The following is a 16,028-nucleotide window of genomic DNA, read 5'->3' on the forward strand; positions in this document are numbered from 1 at the left end:
CAGGACTTCGACAGAGGCGCACACATCCGGTTTAGCTTGGATGGGGTCTAGTCAATCGACAGTGACTTAGGGCCCACACCAAGGTAATTGAACAGCTATTGAGAGAACTCCTGTTTGCTGACAACTGTGCCCTCATTGTATATGCACTCAGGAATTCAGCTTATTGTGGACCACTTTGCCTATGGCTCGTAATGCTTCAGTTTCAGAATGAGCCTGAAAAAGATGGAGGTCATGTACCAGCCAGCACCAGACCACCAGCATTGTGAGCACCATGATCCCAACGACAATTGACAATACACCCTTCAGCTCGGTCATGAAATTCTGCTACCTGGGTAGCACACTTTCCAGGAACACCACACTTGGCATCTGGCAGACTCATCAACAGGCTCTGGAGGGAGCATGGACTCTACCTCAGAATCAAGTAAAAATTCACCACACTGTCGTACTCACCTCACTCCTCTATGGCTGTGAGACATAGATGCTCTACCAATGCCACATCAAACAGCTGGAGAGTTTCCACCTTCGCTTCCTAAGCTCCAGCTGCCATATCAAGTGGCAGGACAGGATCCCCAACACTGAAGTCCTTGACAGGTGCCAGATCCCTGGAATGAAGAGTGTGCTCATCAGGGCTCAACTTTGTTGGGCAGGACACGTGATCTGCATGGAGGTTTTCCTTACACTGAAAGCAGTGCTCAACAGCTGACTGAGCTTGGGAACTTGTTCTAAGGGTGAACCCATCCTCAAATAGAAAGACACTTTGAAGGCCAACCTCAGTGCATGCAAGGTAGATATTAGAACCTGGGAACTCTTGCACTCGACAGACCCAGATGAAGAGGTCTGTGCCATGAGGTCTCTGCAGGAGTAGAACGCACATCATAAGGCCAGCACTTCAAACTCTCCCCCCAACAATGACTGCATTTGCAAGACATGCAACTGCATTTGCAAATTCATGCTTGGACTCACTTCTCATGCAAGGAGCCCTAAAAACAAATAACCCCAGAACTCAAATCAACACTAGCTGAACCCTCATCCATCGAAGCAATGGGAGATTCCAGGAGGATCTAATGATTTGAAATTATGACTTTTTATGGATCAAAGAGGTCTACCTCACCTCTTCACCGCCTACTAGTCACAAACTGTTTTTCTTGTGTGCCATTTTCTCTTGCCATGTGCAAACTTTCTGCAGTTTCAGATGAGGTCACAAGAAATATTGCACTGTTCACAAGTAGCTTCTGTTGTATGGGTTTGTTCCAGGTTCAATGCTAAAAGGATTTGTCATTCTTTCGGTCACAACTTTTAATAACATCTTGAATGGCAATTTCATCAGCAGTCATGTGCTTTTTGATAGCTTCTTTGTGGAAATCTGTTGCTGAAGGCTGAATTCCACACATTTGTCATAGCTGTTACAGCTTCCTTAAAACGTGCAGTCAGCTAATATTTGGTCAGAGCCTTACCTTTTGTGCAAAGAGGCTGATGATTCCCACAGTCTTTGTTGAGAGGTTGCCTGATGGACAAGTTATGCCATACACCCCTAAAGGGTCTGGCAGTCCAGTATACTGCTCCCTATGAACTAGAGCATGATATATATCTGGCTTCTGCTACATTTACATAGTCCCATCTAGCATGACCACACTGGAAGTCAACTGGAATCATTTATGCAAATATCTCAAGCCCCATGGGCTTGTTGTCATCTCTCTTTGCTGCAATGTAATCCATCAGTAATTGGGAGAAATCTGTTACATAGTTTTCCCAGAATAGAACAGAAATGTATCTGAACAGATTTTTCCTTGGGTAACACAAGTGTCCATGAGCTGTTGGAGTGATTGGGCAATTGGGAAGTCTGCCACTCTGTTTTCTCTGTATGCCTTCTCCACATCTTCAAATGCTTCAGTGCATGTTTGAGCTTTCTCCAAGATGCATCTCTTCTCATCATTTGGGAGACCATCATTGTTCATGGAATCGCCAAGTGCCATCCATTTCGAGCAAGTCATTGCCTCATTCATAAGTTTGTGGATTCTAACACCACAGTTATATCCTTTCTCTCTTAGAGCATGGCTGATGATGGAAGCACCGGAGATGTTGATTCCACAAGGATGTCTTCAAACCCACTTTCGTGCATCACACTACCTATATATCACTCATGAAATTCATTGCATGATGCACAACTCCCATCTCAAAGTGATGAGTGTCAAATTTGTTTTGATTCCTCCATTTAATCAACTGTGCTTTGCAGTAGATTGCTTCATCGTACATCACACAGGTCCAGTCTTGGTCCAGAGAGTGGAACATGACCTGAAAATATTTCAGATTGCAATACGCTCTATTAACATCACTTGCCAGTGCAGTAATGATTGGAAAGTAACCAATACTCATAAAACATAAAGTAGCAGACAGAAAACCTTTTTCTCGGGTCAGTCCATTCTGCAGCTAATGACAAATATTTTAATGTGTTACGTGGTATAAACGAGCTCAGACTGTCGTGTGACTACAGACTTTTGCTTTGACCGAAGGCAAAAAAATATGGGAAAATGCATAAAATATATCGCCTGGGTTACACATTTCCCAAACTTTCCAAAACACATAGTTACATTAGGAATTATATTTAGAAGTTTGCTGCCAATTTTGGTCAAAATTATACTGTGTTACTTCGAGTTATGGCCCTTTTCGTGATTTTATGATTTTTTTTTCAGATTGGATGCCTGATAGTGTTTAAACATTACATGGTATAGAAAAACTGCACCACTTCCAGCATCTATATCCACCCTGGTGATAACCATGATATGTGCCTGCCATGTGATAGCAATTAAATGTCTCCATCTGATGTGTCATTTTAACTCATTAATAAGACCTCTTTATTAATCTGGCCGGTAGACTACTGGTTTCCTATTGTTCCCCTCTCATTAGCACAGTTCCCCCTGGGTTTCTGATCCTAGGAGCTGTGCAGCCATGTCTACATCATAGAATTAAACAGAGCCAAATTCTCCAGTCAGTTACAGACTGACTTTGGTGGAGTTGTGCTGGTGACTTGGTATCACACACATAGACCAGTTCTACCGCCATTGAGTATTGCCACTGACCTCAACAGGCTCAGGACTGGGCTCAGACACACTACAAAGACCGTACAAGGAACACTCGGAAGCGTTTCTCTGGCCAATGCGTTAGAACTGTTGAAAACATTACAAAGTCCTTGGCACTGGGAAGTACGTTGTACTATACCACACAAATCAGGTGGCAGTGAGCTAGCCTCACGAGGATTCACTTGTGTGACCCACTTGCTAGTGTAGGATATCCACTTGGGGCTGGTGGGTTGTAATTCCCTTCTCAAGGAGACATATTCACACTAGCTTGATGACACCTAGCACCTTAAAATAGTAGTGTAGTTGTGGTAGCAAAGACAGTAGCTCAGGCTAGCAACCTGAGGTTGCACACACAGGATCCGGGTGAGTTTGTACCCAGGGTAGTTAGCCCTTCCCACCACTCCCCGTGCTACCGCAGTTACTCTGCTATTTTTAGCATGCTAGCTTGATGAGAGCTAGTGCAGGTATGTCTCCTCTAGCTGGGAACCACCCCCGCACACCACCCCTGCCAGCTCCACTTGTAGATGTACCCTTCAAGTCACAGATAGGCAGTGATAGAAGCCAAGGCTATGACTCCATAAGGAGACTCTGCTAACATCCCAGACAATGAAAAGCCAAGGCATCAGAGCCTCAAAGATGGATTCTCTTTGGGTTACCTTGTCACCCATGTGTTACCAGTTTTCATGCACAATCTAAAAGCAGACTGTTTGACTTGTGTCTCTTTGCAACATTTGCTGTTTACAGTCTACCTTCCTATACAAACCCTGCCACACTGCCTGTGGTGTTATTATTTGTAATGATTTAGATGGTGCTGTAAATGGCACTTTACAGACAAAAAATTAGACAAGGTCATTGCCCAGAGAAATGTATAATCTAATTTGCACAGATAACCTGATAAGTAAAGGCCTGGTGAGCATGAGGGGGACTGAAGAGGGTTGGGGAGTGAGGGGAGAGAGTAGGACAAAAATTACCATATGGCTTTTTACGCTGTCCCCTGCTCCCCGGGACTTTCCAAGACACTCCCAGACAGGACAATGTGTGTAAATGCATACCTATAGCGCACACAGCTGGAAACTGCTAAAGCTCTTCCTAGCACAGACCAGGAGCATGTAGGAAGGGAGCACAACCTGCCATAGAACTCCTTTCCCCACAGTTAGAGCCCTCTCCAAATGGTGGTTCTAGATTTAGAATAGAACTGGATATTTTTGCGCCTTGAACTCCATTTGTCTCTGGTGAAATGAGTTCTGGGCAGCCACATGATTTGCAAAGATGTTATTCTTTGTATGGCATTACAGGCAAATCAGCAAGAGAGAACACTTGGCTTGGAAGCTTTTGCAGCATAACTCTGCAAGGGGTGGGGGTAGGGCACTGTGGAAAGGATAACAAAAGCTGCTTTTGTCACTTGTGTATCTTGTTCATGCTTGTATGTGCACTTTGAAAAGGAGCCACTGGTGTGGGGTGGTCTTGGGTGAGTCAGAGTGTACCTTAAAGTCTATGATCTTTAGAGTTGTGGAGCACTGCCACTCCCATTTGAGGCTCAGCACTTTGGAAAATCTGCCCATAGATGTCTCAAGCCAGAGGCACACCCAAATCAGTCTACCCTCTTGGAAATCTTGGCTCTAGCTTTTAATGACAGAAAGTTAGGATATTGTTAAGTCCTTGAATCAAATTGGCCCCGTACCTTATACCTTCCTTTTACGTATAAACTGAGCATTTTGATTTATGAGTAGAGGCTGAGGGAACAGGGATTATTTAGTCTGCAGAAGAGAAGAATGAGGGGGGATTTGATAGCAGCCTTCAACTACCTGAAAGGGGGTTCCAAAGAGGATAGATCTAGACTGTTCTCAATGGTAACAGATGACAGAACAAGGAGTAATGGTCTCAAGTTGCAGTGGGGGAAGTTTAGGTTGGATATTAGGAAAAACTTTTTCACTACAAGGGTGGTGAAGCACTGGAATGGGTTACCTAGGGAGGTGGTGGAATCTCCTTCCTCAGAGGTTTTTAAGGTCAGTCTTGACAAAGCCCTGGGTGGGATGATTTAGTTGGGAATTGGTCCTGCTTTGAGCAGGGGGTTAGACTAGATGACCTCCTGAGGTCCTTTCCAACTCTGATATTCTATGATTCTATTATATTTGGCATGGGAATCCCAATAGGCACAGAACCCTACAAGAGCATTTTTGTAGCATCCCTTTCAGAATAGATTTACACTTCAGGTGAACACACTCCCCTGCCCAGGCCCTCCACTATCCCCACAACAGAACTGTTACACAGTAATAGAACAGGCCGCTCACTTCCTCGCCGGCCAGTCAGGACGTCCTGGCTCCCTTTGGACAGTCAGGGAAAGTGGCGTGCTGGAGCCACTGGGGAATCCTGCGCTGATGGCGTATGGAGGAAGGAAATGACCGGTAATGTTATACGTAAGCAACTGGCTCCTCTTCTTGGCTTTGTTACTCCTGACAGTGCTTTATGCCCTTGTAGGTATCACCACAGTGCTCACCATGACCACCTTGAGTACCATCTCCCGCAAGCACCTCCCGAGGGTCTCCTACATCACCGCCATGGACCTCTTTGTCTCGGTGTGCTTCATCTTTGTCTTTGCCGCTCTCATGGAGTACGCCACGCTCAACTACCTGGTGGGAAACAAGAAACCGCCAGAGCACAACAGCAAGAAACCCAGACTGGTAGGCAGGGACAAGGTGGAGGGAGGGGATGGGGAGCTAGCGCTGCTATATCCTGAAGTCACCGCATCCCATCTGCACAGAGAACTGCTGTGTTCTTTGGCTCCTGGCCAGTAGCATATTGTATTCACAAGGCATAATGGTGCAAAGCCTGTTCTCATGCTATGTTGTTATGGGTGCCACTCCAGAGAGTGCCGAAGGGAGGGACACATGGCAATAGACTGGGAGAGAGTGGGGCTCTGGAGACTGGGCAAGGCAGAGGGACAGGCAGTAACACCCCAAAGGGGTGTGATGGTGCAAGAGGCCAAGCTTAGAGACTGTAGGCATCAGAGGGGCTGGTGGGCCCCTGGAGGGGGGATGCTTGAAAAGGCAGAACTTTAGGAGCAATGGGTACCCAGGGGAGTGACAGTGCCCTTCAGAGCACATAAGGAGAGTTGTTGCATATGAATGTATTCAATCTCGCCTTTGTACTCATGCCTTTCAGTGGGCTTGCTTAAGATCATAGTGGGTGCCGTTAACACACCAACCAGTTCTGCATATCTGACCTTAAACAGGGCTTTATCACCAAGTTCCTAGGTAGCATGAGGCTGAAAACCTGAATTCTGGATCTCTCCTGCAAGTCCCCGCCCTGCTCTGATGGAGAGGAGCTATGCTGCTGAGCTAAAGACATACTTCCTTTCCAAGAGTGAGCTGTTATAATCAGTGCACTACACACACTTTCCTCCCATGGCAAATATGAAAACGCAGTGGCAATCAGAGAACATATCTGGGCAGCATCCTGCACTCCTTGACCACATCCGGGCTCAGTAGGAATGTGACAGGCTGAGAAAACCATCTCCTGTGTGGGACATGGAATGTCAGAGACAGCGCTGGGGAATTAGCACTCTCAGGTCTTCTCGGCCCAGAACTGTGCCCAGGATATGCCAGGGAACTGAATTACAGTCAGACAGAAAGATGGGAAAGTAGAGCTCTCTAGTATCTCTGTGCACTGAGTACATCCAGGAGATCCCAGGAGACTAATTGACTGCCAGTTGTGGGGTCTGTTGTCTGGGCAAATGAGGGTTCATCCTTACTTTATTTCTAACCCATTCTCCTCCTTGTTCTAGCCACCTGCCAATGCCCACATGATGCCCTCCTTCACCACCATCAATATCGACAACCTCATGCACTGGCCTCCTGAGGTCGAGGAGGAGGAGGAGCTGGGTTCCCCTTGCCTAGAAGGAAAGGAATGTGAGAGGTTTTTTTGCTGCATCGAGGACTGTCAGACAGGGACGTGGCGGGAGGGCCGCATCCGCATTCACATCTCCCGCCTGGACTCCTACTCCCGGGTTTTCTTCCCCACCGCCTTCCTGCTCTTCAACATTGTGTACTGGATCGCCTATCTCTATCTCTAGCTGTTCCCCAATCTGTGCTGAAATAAACCAGAGGCCAACAAGATTTGCAGAAAAGGAAAAAGGAAAACAGTGTTGCTTCTCATCTTAGTCATTCATTTTTTTTGACACTTGCCCAACCTTAACCCCTTCCTCCCCTTTTGAGTAGAACCAGTTGGGGAAAAAATGCATGGCCAAACTCTTTGATGAAAACCAGGTTGTCAATACATAGGAAATTTTCTTGTGAAATTTTCCGGTTTTCAGCAAAAGAACAAACCTGAATGTTTTTTCCAGTTCCAATGAAACCCCAATAATTTCACAGAAAGTGCTGACAAAAGTGAATTTTTTTTTCATTTTTGCAGGAAATCAAATAAATTTCTCGACCAACTCTACTCCTGAGTCAGCTTCTGTTGACATAGACCCTGGTGAAGGGCCGTGGAAAAGTCCACAAGGACTGGAGATGCGGGAGGAGAAAATAGCTACATCCTCCCCTCTATCAGGAGCCAGTGTTGTTCAAAATGTGGATGGGGGTACTTGCTAGAAAGGGTGCATGGCCATAGATCTGGGATGGACCAGTGCATCCCCCAGCAGCATCTACCTGCAGGGTTGCTACGGGACTCTCGCTGTAGCCCACAGCTGTCCCCGGCTGTAGCAGATGGTACCAAGACACTGGTCAGTCTATGAAACTATGCATTTGGAAAGTTTTAAATAAGCCTTTGAGGATCCATCTACTCTACAAATACAACCCTATAAAGGGCCAGTTACATCCAGGTTGTGTTCTGTCATGTCGATGTACATTGCTTTCAGTTACAACACAGAATTCAGTGTTGTAACTGAAATCAATATATTTTAAAAGGCAGAAAAACATCAAAATATTTATAATAAATTTAAATTGATATTCTGTTGCTTTTCAGCAGTGAGATTAAAACTGTAATTAATTGCAACTGTTTTTTAATATATTAAACTTGCTTTATGTTAATTGCTTGCATTAACTGTGATTAGTTGACAGCCCTACCCCTAATATTGTTTTATTTGTAGTGTAGACAGGGTCTGACTTCTTTTAGTTCTGCTTCAGGGGAACAAAGTGTGATCCCAGTTCTACTGCCCTCCATCAGTGGGTAGTATCTGACTCCACAAATCATCCTATTGAAACCAATGGGGCTTCTCATGGACTGAGGTATTACTCAAACTGAGTAAGGGTGGCAGAATCAGGCCCTGCTGAATTTAAAATAACAAACATGGAAGGTCCTTTTGGGGGCCCTGGCAGCTCAGACAGATCTATTTTTAAATCTTTAGGATTCAGAAAGAAAATTTAAACTGGAAGATTTAGGAGAAAGCCATGGCTCCGCCCACTTTCTGACACTCCCCACCTCTTTTCTGGTGAGTGGCTCCCAGGACGGGGTGGAGCAACTCAATAACACCCGCAAGTGCCAGGTCTGCTATGTTGAGTAGTCCTTAGCCAGGTCAAGCATGGAGAGGTAGGTGTTTCCTTGCTCACATACTGTCACAGAACTTGTATGGCCATGTAACTTGGGGAGGGAAGCAATCTTTCCTTGGTGAGGACTGGGGAAAAATGCCATTCAGTGCTAAGCAGGAAGAGTCTGCATTTGTAGCAGAAAAACACAGAGCCAGATTCTCCACTGAAGTACATTGTTGCTGCCCCATTTATACCAGCTGAGCACCTGTCCCACAATGCTGTTTGCAGAAAGTGACTTCCCAGTCATATTTACTTACTGTGTAAATTAAAAAGAAATCTTTTATAAAGAGCATGTTTTAGAAAAACCCATCACTTTAAAGGCTTGTCCCACGTAGAGAGACAACACCTGCAGGGAGTGTAGGTGGGAATGGCTGGTTTACCGGACATCTAATAGGGCCAAGAGGGATATGTATTCTTAGAGAGCAAATTTGCTCTGGTTTAAAGATGGATTTTGACACTGTTGAATGTGATCTGAATAATGATGTGTCATGTTTAATTTATTCATAAATATACCCTTACCTTGCTTCCAGGGGGACTCACAGAGAGCCTAATTAAGCCTACAATAGTACAACACTTGGCTAAGTATAACCTAATAGGGTCAAACCTGCACAGCTTCTGGAAGGGAAAATTATGCCTGTCTAACCTGTTAGAGTTCTTTGAAATGCTGAATAAATCAGGAGATAAAGGTTTCCCAGCAGACATAAGTTACTTGTATTTTTCCAATGGCTTTCGACAAGATAGAACAGAATTATTGAGGGTGGTACAAGGGGGGTTCTAATTAGAAAAAATTAATGTAGAAAAAGGAAGTCTAAGAAAAGGATAAAAATAGTTTCCTGACAACAAAGTCTGTTGGGCTGTCGAACTGTCCCCTGAGCGAAGGGGAGTGAAATCTCACTTGACATAGTAAAATCAGCAGTGTAGTCAAGGGCAAACTTGGGTAACCCATATTTGCCCACTTTTCATTTGAGGAATATAGAGTTTAGGTTAAGCTAGTTCACCCACTTCTTTTTTTACCACTACACCGCTGAATAAAATGAGATTGGACATGGCAACATAATATACTGTATGAATCAACCGTGTCCTGACAGATGGCTGGACTAGATAGGTGTTTTGCCATCACTAATTTCTATGATCCCCTAATAGGGTCTCTTTAAGGCTATTCCAGAAAATAAAGATTGCCATGGATTAAAAATTGCTTAAGTGACAGAATCATAGGAAAGGCCTGTTCTCAGAGGAGAACGAAGTGAGTGTGGGGGCACCACAGATCTGTATTGGAAAGAAGTGTTACTTAATATATTCGTCAAGGATTTGGTGGAGTAAGTGGGCAGCAGATGGTGAAATATGCCAGTGACACTAGCACCAGTAGAAACTCCAAAGAGGTTTAAACATGATGGAAGACAAAAGGTAATGCACATCAGCAAAGGCAGTGAAAACTCCTCAGATACAGCCCTAGGTTCGGAATACTTTTCTAAGGAAACTGACTTAGGAGGTTGTCATGGAAAACATGATTATCCAGTAAGCAGCAGCACTTAGCAACATAGATGGTTGAGTATATTATAAAAGAGGATAGAATTCCCCTGCCCATGACCATCATCACACATACACCTCCTCCTCTGCTAATATAACAATGGGCAAAATCAGTGCTGAGTGAGTAGGCAGAGGTGTGATGGGAATTTTGTCTGTTTACACTTGGGTCCATGATGGTATATACTGATCTGGGGGCCGATCTTACAATGTGCCCAGAACCCTCAATTCCCATTCAGATCAATAAGAGTGGGAGTTACTCCACATCTCAAAAGAGCTGCTCACTCAGCACTTGGTAGGATCCAGCCCTTGGAGAACTACGTTCAATTTGGGCCAACTCAACTTGAGGATTATTATATTACACAGGAGGTCTAGGGAAGGGAAAAGATTGTTAGCACTTGGGCTGGGTAGGACTTGGATTTGATGAGCTACTGCAAAAAATGGGTAATCTGGCCTGGAAAGATGGAGTGTTTAGAGGGGGAAACAGAATTACAAGGACTGAAACACAAGAGATCAAAATCAAGCTGATTCCTAAGCGTAGGAGAAGGAGTTTCTTCTGGCTTTGATAAAATGTGTCCATCCCAATTATTACAATAAATAAACAAATTATTTATTCATTAACATTTTACATTTCTACAGCACTTTTTATCCATAAATTTCAAAGTACTTTGCAAGGATGAGGTAAGGATCATTCTACTATTTTAAGATCAGGAAAACTGAGGCCCAGGGTTTTTTTTAAAAAAAAACTGACTTCCCTTGGGCCACAAAGTAAGTCCATGGCAGAGCTAGGGATAGAACCCTCCTCTATCTATAGTTCCCTTTCTTTCCCAGATTAAAGTAAAAACGGCAGCCTTAATTATGAATTCCTTGGTTTATATTACAACCAACAATGTACCGTGGTCTGGTTTTTGTTTTAAAATGGGATGACTGCTGACTTTTTATGTCCTTGTATGTTGTCCATACAAGGTGAACTGAGATGCTGACCAAACAGCACACCAGACTAATGACTGTACTGAAGCCATGACACCAGCATTCATGTTCTATACATTTTCTTTGAAAAAGGCTGATTTGTCACTGCACTGCCTCCCATTCCTGTCACTTCTCCCCACAAATATGCTGTATAATGGAACAATTTGAGACTGTAAGCTCTTCGGGCAAGGACTGGCTCTTATATGTGTTTGTACAGCCCCTAGCACACTTAAGGTGACCAGACAGCAAATGTGAAAAATTGGGGGAGGGGGGGTGTAATAGGAGCCTATATAAGAAAAAAACTCAAAAATTGGGACTGTCCCTATAAAATCAGGACATCTGGTCACCCTAAGCACACTGGGGCTGTGATCTTGGTTGGGGCTCTTGGGTATAACTGTAAATGTAAATAATAAACAGTATTAATAGCAGTCTGCATTCATGAAAGCTGTTCTCTGTCCTGCTACTGTGGATGGAAGGGAATGTTCAGCCAACAAAAGGATCTGAATACAGCACAAATGAAACCCCTTCATTCAAGTGCTATCTTGTCCTATTTATACCAGACGTATAAGCCAAATTTTAACACTAGAGTATGACAAAATTTTGCATATGAAATTTTTGCACTGGAAAAGGTGGTATCTTCAGAATTGAAAGTTTCCTATGGGAAAATGTTAGTTTTGACCAAATTTGTTTGATTTTCCAAGCAAAGCGAAAAATGTTTCAGATCAACATTTTTTGTTTCAAAATGTTGTTTTGAAATAAAAGAAACAAAATGTGGTTTCAACGTATTGCATTCATTTCATTTTGAACCAAAACTAATGAAAATCTTCCATGTGGACATTTCCGAGTCACAACTTCTCAGAATTTTTTCATTTTTGTGAACATTTGATGTTTTGTTCTGATCTAGTATGCAAAGCAACTTTGACGTGTCGAAATTTTCCCCACAAGGAAAATTCCATTTCTCAAACAGCTGTATGAAAAATGTCATATCAGGGGCTGTGCTTGGTAACTTCTAGAACAACAGGAGCCTACGGGAACATTCCCAAAAAACGCTGTTCACTACATTTAGATTGACCGCTGTTGAGCATACTGAATACAGCACAGAACACTAATTGCACTTATAATTCATCACTTATAAGAGAGGAATTCTCCAATCCCCCAGCTGGTCTCCCAGCCACTCATCATCCATCCCAGACTTCCAGTCCCGTACCTTGTATGACACTTTTCCCCCTCCACTATCAGCCCCTCATTCCTTTACACACTTTTCTTTTTGCACCAACTTCCCACCTCTGCAAACAACACCCCAGTCTCCTACCTTCACTACAGCATCCCTAGAAATGGCCACGTTGGCCAGTTAATCAGCATTGTTGTCATGCAGGATAATCTTTCGTGTTTCATACCTAGGGGATCTTTGATTCACAGAAGAAAAAAAGACAAGGTTAAAATAAAGTTTTTAAAGTTTTTAAAAAAACTGCCACCATTTTAAAAAGTGGCACCATTACCCAGCTTTGCGTTGACAGTTCTCATGCCGTTACAGTGTGTAAAATGACCTGTTGGATCTCCAACAAGATGTGGACATGCAGCTTTTGCTGTGTGATCCTTGGTCTCAAGAACATAGCAGCCTGTGTTCCAAAACAGAACAGACTCCTTCCTATGAATGTGGAAAGAAAACCTCTCCCTCCATGTCTCTTTCATTGTATTCACGTAGGGGTTTTCTCACAGACCTTGCTCAGCCTGGATGAAGCGGATAGCCTGGTGGTCGACTAGGGAAAAGCTGGGAAAGTTCCCAGTGAGAAGACTGCCAGGCAGTGACCTAAGGGGCACCAAAATCAGTTGCTCACACCGGCCTGCAGGAGAGAAGGGAGTAGAGAGAGGCGAAATATGCTGCTGTAATTAGCGACACTGCTTGAGGTTTGCCATTCCAGATGTTGTTTATTAAACATCACAAAGTCATGTCAAAGGGATGACCAAGGAAAGAGAAACTGGGGCATTGCTCTGATCATGTGCTGCAATCAACTAGGCCTTGTCCGGTCTTTCATTTTTTTTCCCTCTTTAGTCATTTTTTTCCCTGGCTTTCTCCTTCCCCCGTGTTCAGGCTGCTGGGGGTTTTCTGAAATGTCACCATGGAGTTCAGTCTCCTCTGGTACAACCATAGGAAACACCTGCTTCCAAATGGTCAAGATCTGGAACAGCATGGCACTGGGACCCTCATGGTCGCCATGGAAACCAGTAGGCCTTCAAAGCAGCCAGCAGGGTTTGAACTATAAAGGCGCTGAGATTTTAATGGGATTTTTTTTTTCCTTTTAGAGCTGGGGGCAGAGTTATTATTTTTCCTCTGAAGCACAGTTCCAGTGGAGCAAGTGACTCTAATAATAATGACATTGTGGGATTCCAAACTGACTTTGTGGGATTCCAGATTGATGCACAATGATTCCCAATCAAATTTGCTCAATGAAAATACAACTTTCCTAAATACCCTCCATGCAAAATCAGGCCTGGGAACTTAGAGTCAAGCTAGGTTCTCTCTGCATCAACAACGAGGAAGATTCCACAGTCAGAATTTATTTAACAGGTCTGTTGACGATGCAGAAGCTGAAAGAGACTCCTGCTCATTCTCCCTTTGCTTTGCTGGCTCTGCCAGACTAACAGGATGGAACATACTCCTAGTTCATAAATGCCAGCACACATAACTCTGGAAACACACAGGGGGCAGGCCTGCTGAATAAGAAGGGGACGTTTTTACTGTCATTTTTCAGAGTAGAACCACACTTCCAGGATATTTCTTACCCAAGCATCAAATAAACTATTGCAGGTGACCTTGAAGTGACTGGACTGGGATTGTGAAGTGATATAAAATCAGATGCTCACGGTCTCTGTTCAGGGAGTCTTGCTCCTCAGTTCTGCGTTTGTTTGGTGGACACCTTTCACTCTGGAGAATGCCACTGCGTCTCACAAATCATAGCAAAACACGAGGTCCTCACTACCATGTTATTTCTATTCTATTCAGGTTTTTATACCATGCCTATGTCACCTGTGGCCCTCTTAAGGGCAACTCACTCAGGTCTGAGGCATCCAGCCATCCCCTTTCTCAGGGTGGGATCCTGCAATCCACTACCTGCAGTCTGGGGACTTGGGCTGCAAAGCCCTGCAAACCACTGTGATTATCTCAGGTGGTCTGACATCAGTTCAGCACCTCTTGCCCTGTTCTCTCAGGGACAATGAGAGGGTTAACCAGTGACCAGCCATCCTGCACAAAGTAAAGTACTGTATATTCAGAACAAAAACATTACAGAGAACACATATCATAAAACAATGAACAGCTTATACACCAGACTGGCTTGCCAGGTGCTACCCATCGTCCACGTAGAGACCCTGGTAGGATTTTAAGTACTTCAGGCCCTCCTCAGAACCTAACTCCCTTGGTCCCAGATCAGGGCTGTCTCTTCATGCCATTTTCTGTTCTTTGTTTGTCAGGCCTCTGAAACCAGGTCGAACCACTGTATCCTAGTTCCCTGGGGGAGGCAAGGTGAAATTTCCACAGACCATTTACCTGCATTAGGTATTTGCATTAATTACCCCCCAGCAACTTTGGTTCCTAGAGGAAACATTTTTAGCACACCCTTTGAGCCAATAATACAGACTAATGCTCAAAAAGATATGTTGATGCAATAGTGTTTGAATATTCCATGCGTCCACAGCATCTGTCATATCTCACTATAATAGCCTTTGAATATTCCCTGCTTCCAAAGCATAGCATTTGTCCCAGCCCATTACCAACTCAGCCCACTAATCCATCTCTGAAGGACTTATTCCAACATTTCAGACTCTGAATAACTTCAGAGAGATGCCTTTTATACAATCAATCCAAAGAAATGTTTTCTTCTTGCTGCCTAAATAAGCAATTTCTCCCTCTAGACTTCAATGGCTTGAAATCTAGAGTGGACAACATTCAATCATCAATCTGTGACAGGTGTAAAGTTCAACTTCTAACAACCCTTGAGATCCAAAACCAAGAGGAGAAATTTTCTACTAGCTTTCATTTATACTAGCAGAGAGTTTGGCACAGGGACTTTATACTGCTGAAAAGAGAAGCGCTCCCAATGGCACACAGTACTTGCTTCTGGCCCTGACAGATCCCAAGATATCAGATGTTAAAATCATGTCACTATGAATGGAAAAAGCTATGTGGAGTCATTTTTACACGTTTCTAAAATGTATTCATTTTGATCTCTCGCTCTCCTTCTGAGCCTTGCACAGCTGGATTTACCATCCTAAGGGAGTCTAGCTTTGGAAAGAAAAAGATAAAAAATTTTATTGGTACTATTTTTTCTAACACTCTCTAAAACATTCTGTAAAACACATAGTATACAGACTTACCTACTCATAAGTCAGGCAGCTATTCCAGACTTGTGCCAGTAAAACATTTCTGTGATACCACCCCATCAGCTCTCTCTCTCGGTCTCCCCATCAATAGAGAGATAAGTGATAAATTAATTGGATGTAGAGAGGATATGATCAATTGGACCCAGAAACAGAGTACTTCTGGGATGAACTGCACCAATTGTTAAACTGTGCACAGCACCACCTCCTGGCACTTGAGGTCAGGACGCAGAAAATGTCATATGTGTCTGGAATGGTCAGGGGAGTAAACATGGATAGGACAGAATGGTCCAAGTTGAAACTTGGTGAGGAAACCAGGAATAACACCTCTATTGCCACTGGAAGTTTAATGAGCGTGGGTTGTCAGGACCTCAGTTTCAGGTGTTATTCAAAAGACAACGGACCCAATTCTCACTTACTAGGCAGAGAAGCCCCAGGGCTGCTCTAATTGATGCTTATGGCCCACTGTGATCTCCAAGAAGCAGAGACCATCTCAGCACAGTACACTCGAGCCATGCCTCAATGTACCGGTGATATGCTTGTGATTCAACCCCTA

General features: G+C 43.9%; 1 protein-coding gene across 1 annotated transcript in view; it reads left to right on the forward strand.

Annotated features, from left to right (window-relative positions):
- Positions 1–11,852, forward strand: part of LOC116820021 (gamma-aminobutyric acid receptor subunit gamma-4) — a 79,464-nt gene extending 67,612 nt beyond the window's left edge. The window contains exons 8-9 of the mRNA XM_032772201.2: positions 5,556–5,758; positions 6,862–11,852. Coding sequence (XP_032628092.1) covers positions 5,556–5,758; positions 6,862–7,149 — 491 coding nt within the window. The 3' untranslated portion in view covers positions 7,150–11,852. The remainder of the gene's footprint in view (positions 1–5,555; positions 5,759–6,861) is intronic.
- Positions 11,853–16,028: the final 4,176 nt, after the last annotated feature.

The sequence above is a fragment of the Chelonoidis abingdonii genome, chromosome 8 (genome assembly GCF_003597395.2).
Source record: "Chelonoidis abingdonii isolate Lonesome George chromosome 8, CheloAbing_2.0, whole genome shotgun sequence".
Classification (NCBI taxonomy): domain Eukaryota; kingdom Metazoa; phylum Chordata; order Testudines; family Testudinidae; genus Chelonoidis; species Chelonoidis abingdonii.